Raw genomic sequence first — 8,592 nt, 5'->3', positions numbered from 1 at the left:
TTTTGAGTTTATATTTTTTTGGCTAAATTTATAAACTGAGATTATTGATTTATAAATTAAAAATTTACCAAACAAGTTTTTATTTGAATTTTTTAAATTTTTGTAAATATAAACTGAAAATTGAAAACGTAAGTGTTGCCAAACGACACCTTAGAATTCAAAAATGAAGGGTACTTTTGAGGTTTTTTTAACTCAAATTTAAATATGAATCAATTATTGAATAATGACGGGAAGATTAGAAATCAAACCAATTGAGTCCACCCCTTTCTTTGTCCATCCAACATAAATTTTCTAGTAGATTTAACTTATATCTTACGTTGCGTGGCCTTCCAATTATTTAAGATCATCTAACTAGTTTCTCCTATTTTTTTTCTTTTTTTCATGTTTTAGGCAAAATAATTATGATGTATTATTTTGTTATACAATGGACACACAGTAATAGGCAAGACCTACTAGATAACTTTAGGTCCACCTAGATGACACTAACTGCCAATAATTGGTGTTTGGATGCAAGGATGTAACTGTCTTGAGAATCAAAGAGCAGCATTTCACCAATCTAGTCCAGGATTAGCACAGTATCTCGCACAACATATGAAATATTGTGATACATATAACATTCACTGACTATGTTTCCACAGTTCTATTATGCTTATTAATTACAGAAACAGAGATATGCTAAGTCTTCCAGATTTCATAAATCAAAACTCGTGAGAACAACATTGACCCTTCTAGCTCTGCTCTTCATCCTCCAAGTTCATCACTATACAAAGTAACAAATAATAAAAATAAGTAAAATCATAAGTTTGATGGCCTATGGTGTTGTTGAATATTGGAATTACACTAGTTTGCTAGTTAAATTTTACAAGGGAAACCAACCGTGCTAAAAAAAAAGGAAACAAATGAGCACTCACCTCGGGGTAACAATTCTGATGGAGAATTGTTTGGTTGCAAATATTTACCAAAACCTCACATGATACTCTTGCCTGTCAAAAATCATAAATATAAAGTAATTAGTAGGATTAGAAAAACCGCTGTTTTCTGATTCGTGGATTTGAAAGAGATTTGAAAAGAAAAAAAAATGTAAGTGATGTAAATGAAATATAATTACATTTTATTTACTTTTCACATACTTCTTACCTTTTTCTGTCCAAATTTCTTTTTAAATTTATAAATCAAATACAACATAAGAAGGTAAGGAAAAGGAAAGAAATATAAGAAAGCAACAAGTACACCAAGAATAGGCAGAATTGGTGACAGAATATCATCGGGGGTAAAAATTCACATACAAGTTTCCCTCAATCTTGACTCAAAGAAGTGCAAGATGGACAAAATGACGATGACCAATTCTGGAATGTTTTTAGTATTACATATCAAAGAGCTTGAGTTAGTTCCAAGTTCCTCTTTATTGATGTACTGTATCTCTCTTAGCATACTATCATCAATAAAGATTTTTTTTGCCGATCAAAAAGAAAAAAAAATAAAAAAGAGTAATGGTGTGTGTCTACAAGATCTTCTAACAGCATATGCAATTCAAATTCAGAATTTACGGCAGAATCTTGATAAATGGTCTCCATTCAATTCTGGAGTGGTTGATATAATCAATTTTAATTTGACAATTTATTGGCTTCATCATCACAAAGCTGATAGCCAAACACCATAAAAGTCATAATTTCTATTTCTTATATATATATATATATATATATTTTCAGGACATAAGTGAGTGGATTTTATATGTATTTATGAATGTGACTTGCCAATTTATGTCTAATAGTAAGAAAAAAAAGTAAAAAAAGATTATGTATAACATTACTCATGACACAAATTTAAACCGTGCTATGTATAATGGTTGAGGATCAAATTATCTAAATGAAAGCTAGGACGCACCCTAAAAATTAGGTTGGGCATCGCAATTTAATGAAACTTTTTTATTACTATTATGTCCCTATTAAAATGACAAAAAAGGACTTAATAATGAAAAAATACAAATCAAAGTGTTTTGAACACCCCATTCAATCAAACTGTGTCTTCCCTTCCCTCTTCTTACTCTTTTCATTTTCATATTTAACCATATTTTACTTGAATCCATTATTCTTGCATTCTATTTTATATTGAAATTAACAATGAACAATGAAAAAGATGATTCTAAGCAAAAAAAAAAATTTATTTTTTTATTTTATATATAGAGAAGTTAAGTTTTTTATTCATGTCCATCATTTTCAGCTATTGGGTTTACGAAATTTATTCAAAAATTTAATTAGTACCGAACAAATTACATTTATTCGGAAACTTGTTTCTAAAAAAAATGTGTTTCCGATATAATGGTTATTGTTTAGTAATATCCGAACAATTGTCTATGTTCGGCTCTGTATTTCTAAACATTTAATTTTTTAGTTTCTTCAAATTCTAATTTTGAACAAAAAGAACTATCTTGTATTATATATGTTTCAAGTTTCTATTGTTCGGACCTGAATATTTACACACATTTCATTTGTTTGAAACTAAGTATTCAAAACAATTTCATAATTTTGGAGTTAAGTATTTTGACATATTTAATTTGTTTGGTACAAAGTATCCATGTGGAATAGCTAAAACTAATTTTTTGTTATTCGAATTGAATATACGTATATATTTAATTTGTTCGACATTGAGTATCCAAATGAAAAAGTTAAACCCAATTTTTTATTGTTCGGAACTGAGTATCCGAACATATTTCATTTATTCGGCACTGACTATTCGCAAAAAACTATAACACTCACTTTTTTCAAAAAATCAAAATCGCGGCACCAAGTATTCAAAGAAACTATAAAACTTAATTTTTTTAAAGAATCCAAATTGAAAAGTTCCAAATTGATGAAATTTCCAAATACCATAAAATGATAAGGTTAGAGATGAAGAGTTGGAAATGGCGGGTTGGCGATGAGAGTGCTGGAGACCATTGTTTTAAAAATTGACTGATTAAATCATCAATCGCTCTAGGTTTTGGTCCGATTAGACCTTCAAATTTATACGAACTTGAAAAATGACCTTTTTTCAAACAACTGGAAAAATCCGAGGCTAAACTAGAAGGACCGATGCCAGTTGGAGTCAACCGGCCGAGTTTACCAAAGCTTGAAACTCAAGACTTCAAGCATAAGCATATTGTTGCTTACCATTTGCCACCAATACTCGTTGTTGCAAAATTAGTAATATAATTTATTTATTTTATTTGAATATTGTTTTCTCATATACTAATATAATTAATATTTTTACAGATAGTATCACTAAAAAAATAAATGTATAATCAAATATAATTTATATTCAATACCTATTTTTATTTAATTATATTTCTTATATATATTACATAATTATGACGTCACAGTTCGACCCGACCGTTGAAACAATGACCCCTCGATCCAATTTCTTTTCCGGTTCATTTACTGGCTTGAATTTTACAACCTTGTTGGAGACAACAAGTTGGTTTGCCATGAAGGGTGAATTTGTACCTTTGTTATAATTATTAGACTAATGGAGTGTAGAAAGTGAAGTTTCTAGTGAATTATTAGGGCTTTTAGAATTTTTGGGAATATAATTGGTATTATTTAAAATGCCTAAAAAAATAAATAAAAATTTAAATTTTCAATTAGAGTTCAAAATAATAGAGTGCCCCACTTAATTTTTAAGGTGCATTTACCCTCCCTACGCACTATGGGTTAACATAAGCAACCTCATTTTGTTCACACAATTTGATTGCTGTAGAATAAAACTTTATCACTAAATTAATGTCCAATTTCATTGGTAAAATATAATAATAATAATAATAACAATAATAATAATAATAATAATACTTTGGCATTTAAAATATTTCTCTAAAATGTATTGTGTCTTTAATTTTTTTTGTCTCTTTAATCTTAATTTGTTATAATGATAATCGTGAGTATATATAAAATGTTGAATTCATAATCCTCTCCATTACATATCCAATAATCATAAATTAAGAATACAAATTTATCATTATTTCAAATTAAAAATTATATCGATATTGCTTATATTTTGTTTCTTGTGTTATTTTGGTCCATACATTTTGAATTGCTTAATTTTGACAATTAATTTTAGATTTTGTATTATGTTAATCCAATTGATAACACCGTCAGTATTTTTGGTAGGAAATTATCACTGAATTAATTGAAGTTAACTTATTAAGTTGAACAATATGTCACTCATGTACATATTTTTCATTAAAAAAATACTAACAATTGTAAATAATTGGATTAAATTGAGAAATAATCATAAATTTAAAAATTAAAAGACCAAAATGAAATAAATTAAAATATAAATAATTTTATAATGATTGAATGATGTAATGGAGATTATCACATTCTACAAAAAGTGATAAGCAGACAGCGCAACCAAATCACGAGCAGCTTCGCAACTAGCCCTTTTTAGTACGTAGGATGAAGTTGGACATAAAACATGGAATGTAAAACAATTTACCTTAAGAGGGACATTGTAGAACAAGAACTCGAACTTCCCAGCAACTTCAGTAATCGTATCAAACGGAACCGAACCCCTAGCCAAATCTTTCAAGAACAGTATAACATCAGAGATCACCTCAACTCCGTTCAGCTCTAGCGTTGCGTCCGCGTACTCCGACCCTCTAGCTCTCACATGACCTTCATCCAATGTCACAAAATACCCCAGTTTCTTTCCCCTGTACCCTATCGAGACCATGATCGAGCTGTAATCGATGGCGTAGAAGTCTACGTTGCGGACCTTTATGGTGAGGCCTAATGTGATGTCGACCGAGATGATTGGGATTGTCTGGATGTCGATGCTCTCTAGGTGGAGGTGGGTGATTTTTAGGTCGGGGTTGGAGGGCCAGAGGAAGAAGAAGGCAGCCGCGAGGAGGAGGAAAGCAGAGACGAGGAGATTGCGGCAGCTTTGATGGAGGTGGAGAGGGATGAGGTGGTGGTGGTAGGAGGGTGGTTGGTGTTGGTTGGCCTTTGAGGAGGCCATGGTTTGTGAAAAAGGGTTTGAGTGTTTTGGTTGGAGATATAGAGGAGGGAAGTTGGCAGGGAGTGTATTGGTAAGGTGGGAGGAAAGTGAGGTAGGCCCAAGTTTGTGGATGTGGGGGTTTAGTAAGTGATTTGTGTGTTTGCTTGCTCTTGACTGTTTTGTTTTGGTTTGGATAGCCAATTATGGGAGTCCTTCATGCATTGTGATTTTTTTAATTTTATTATATTATTATACTGTAAATTTAATAATTTTTTTAATTTAAAATAATTATAAATTTATATTATTTTATAATTATTAGTTATGTAATGAACAATCCTGCTGCATACCCCCAGTGGGGGTCGCACCCCCAGTGAAGTGTCGCGCCCCCACTGGCCGAAACCAAAAAAAAAAAAAAAAAAAAAAAAAAACAGTTTTTTTTGGTCCAATTATGGACTGCCATCTCACTGGGGGTCGACCCCCAGTGGATGTATGAGCCATTTTCCTGTAATGAATATCCTCTATTGGAAGCATGCAATATGTAATGGAGAGAATGAAAATCCATTTTTGATGATCTCTCCCAATGCAAAAATTACCACATAGTTGAGATAGATTTCAATAATATTTGGGTGAATTACACTAACAGTTTCTATAGTTTGGAACTGCTGTCACTTTGATCCTTGACTTTTCAATTGTGACACATTTGATCCTAAATTTTGAATCTTGTTCCAAATAAGGACAATTGAAGATTCTATTGCTTAATTTCAAGGGCAAAATCGTCAATTTGATAAATATAAACTAATTTGACAAAAATAAATGTCAAAAAAATAATTTTAAAATTATTTTTACTCATCAAAGATAAAATTATGTAAAATTAATGGTATGTTTGGTTTGTGTTTGAGAGATGTGTTTTAGAGATAAAAAGTACGAAAACATGTTTGGTTTGGTTTTTTTTAAAAGATGTTTTGGAAAATTATTTTGAGATAGAGTTTTGGAAAAAGTGATTGATTTGATGTGTGTGAGAGAGAGATTTGTTTGGAAAACTTGTTTGGTTTACAAGTTTTGGGAAATTTTTTTGAGAAAATTTGTTTGGTTTGATTATTTTTGAAAACTTATTTGTAGAGAAAATTTCCCAAATTTTTTTTAGAAAATCAAACCAAACGAGCCCAATAAATCTTTTAAACATTTATTTATTTATTTATTTTACCAAATTAATTTTTATTATATATTTGGATGATGATCATCTAATGGGTAATAGATATATTTAATATATGAAATATTTTTTGTTTTGAATTTTTTGATTTAATGGATTGGTTTAATAATGATATCAAAGTTGTTGTCATATTTGACTTTAAAAAAAATAAAAACTAATTTAATGAAAACAAAAATAACTACCATCACATGATTATTATCCAAACACATAATAAAAATTAATTTAGTTAAAATAAATAAATAATGTCTAAAATACTTATCAATTTTACAAAATTTTATCTTTAGTGGGTAGAAATAATTTTTAAAAATTCAAAAATATTTTTTTGAAATTTATTTTTGTTAAATTAGTTTATATTTTATCAAATTGACATTTTTGCCCTTGAAAAATCCAATGGTATCATCGATTGTCCTTATTTGGAACAATATTCAAAATTCAGGATCAAATGTGTCACAATTGAAAAGTCATTGTCCAAAATGACACAAGCCCAAAACTATAGGGACCGTTAGTGTAATTCACCCATGATATTTTGTTATTTCTATACTATTTTTTATTTTTACTTTCGGAACCATGTAATTATTTATGATGTTGTTATTAGTTGGGTAAATATGAAATTCTTTTATAGAAAATTAAAAATAAAATTGATAATTACTCCTAATAATAAGATGATATCATTAAAAAATCAATCATTTAAGACTCAACCTCTACCACAGGTCATGAAACTGATTTGATGGCTCGAAATCATTTTTTTTTTTTCTTTTTTTTTGGGTTGATTACTTACCAACTTTGGTGTAGTGTTAACAAATGATTGTACTTATTTTTTTGTGCCAACCTAGTAGGGATGGTTTAGCTCTTTTTTTTTTTTTTTTTAATCGACAAAAGTAAACTTTATTGATTACTTCAATGTAGAACAAAGATACAATCAATGAAGAAAATTGGGTGCAAAAAGCATCATAATAACCAATCCCAACTAGGTCAACTAGGTTGGCACCAGAGAGAGCCTCAGTCATATGCTAGCACACCACCAAGTTGATAAGGTACCAACCAACCAAAAGAAGAGAAAGAAAACTATAAAAGAGAAGCATTATCAACCTAACTACAAACAGCTGCAGGACCCTTTCTAGTCTTAAAACAACCTCTAATTTGTCTCTATTTGAAAACAATATCATCAACTGTGTAAGGGAAGTCCTTGATAGATGCTTTGAGCCATAGAGTTGTTCTAATTTTGATAAGCTCACACAGGTCTGAGGAGTTAGGTTGGGCTTTAGTGAAGACACATTCATTCCTATGCTTCCAAAGAGACCAAAGCACAACAAGGGGAATAGCTCTCCAAATTTTCTTTTTCAATCTCTTGAATCTCCTGCCAATCCACTAGTTATACAAGCCTTCCACTGATTCTGGGATGCTCCATTGAAACCCCCATCCTTGCATCACAGATGACCATAGCCTCCAAGAGAATGGGCAATGAAGCAAGACGTGGGTAGCAAATTCAATCTCAGCTCTACATAAGATGGAAACTCTACTATCTAAAATGCCAATTCTATGCAAGAATTTAGTTGATTTAATTCTATTTTTCTAGGCCAACCATCCAAAAAATAAAAAATAAATTTAAAAAAAAAAAAGGACTTTGGAAGGTAAGGCATTACTCCAAACAAACTTACTAATTTTGAGATATGACGATCTAGCTTGCTTTGAAACTTTATACGAAGTCACTTTATATGAATTTTCAAAGCCACTCTATATTATGGGTTTTGTTATTCAAAATTTATTTTGAATTTATAGATCACATCAAAACTTGATTTTGATGTACTGGCTAAAGATCTAACATTGTTTAGATGCCATGTCAGAAATATTACGTATAGAGATCAAGTGAATAGTCACTTGATAATGGCCATTTCTAATATTTCTATTTAAGAATGTGATCACTAATGGTTAGGAAAAACATTTATTTTAGTATAAGTCTTCAAGAATTCAAATGGTGTTTAAAGAGTTGGGAAGGTATTGTTTGTACTATAAATTATTTCATGTCAATTCAAGCCATGAGCTATCACTGTATTAATTATGACCAAATATAAATTTATTATTTTTATTGTCATTATTATTAATCTTACTATTGTTATAATGCAAGACACTTTGCACTCTCTTGATCACTTGGAGTATAGCGATTCTGGTTTAGATTCGACTCATTTGATATTCTGGATTCGAGTTTTACTGTTTTATACGATTACTCATGTCGTGTTTCTCCTTATTTCTCATTGAATTTGGTTATTGAAGTGTCTTATTAGTTGCGTTTGGAACAAGTCAGGAGTTAGTTTTTCAAAATTGTTCTTGCCAAGATTTTGCCTTCTTTGTTCGAGCGACATTTCTTACCTCGAGCGGTCTTTGAGAATTCTCAGTACTTTTGCAGGCCTACA

General features: G+C 30.2%; 1 protein-coding gene across 1 annotated transcript; it reads right to left on the bottom strand.

Moving 5' to 3' along the window:
* Nucleotides 1-546: 546 nt before the first annotated feature.
* LOC114304738 (uncharacterized) lies at nucleotides 547-5,119 on the bottom strand. Its single transcript, XM_028249890.2, has 3 exons — nucleotides 4,471-5,119; nucleotides 912-983; nucleotides 547-760 (listed from the first exon to the last, which is right to left on the bottom strand). Exons 1-3 carry the CDS (start codon nucleotides 4,990-4,992, stop codon nucleotides 758-760), a joined length of 597 nt encoding a protein of 198 aa, XP_028105691.2. The 5' UTR covers nucleotides 4,993-5,119; the 3' UTR covers nucleotides 547-757.
* Between the last annotated feature and the right edge of the window lie 3,473 nt (nucleotides 5,120-8,592).

Source organism: Camellia sinensis, chromosome 4 (genome assembly GCF_055761805.1).
Source record: "Camellia sinensis isolate YWXY chromosome 4, ASM5576180v1, whole genome shotgun sequence".
NCBI classification, from domain to species: Eukaryota; Viridiplantae; Streptophyta; class Magnoliopsida; order Ericales; family Theaceae; genus Camellia; species Camellia sinensis.
Note: the sequence above shows the minus strand (reverse complement) of the source record. Positions and strands in the feature narration are given on the sequence as shown.

Excerpts from the sequence above, each read along its gene's own strand:
- LOC114304738 (XM_028249890.2), bottom strand. The coding sequence starts at position 4,992 with ATGGCCTCCTCAAAGGCCAACCAACACCAACCACCCTCCTACCACCAC. Across the intron at positions 984-4,470 it reads TCTACAATGTCCCTCTTAAG|GCAAGAGTATCATGTGAGGT; the intron begins GTAAATTGTTTT and ends GATTTTTGACAG.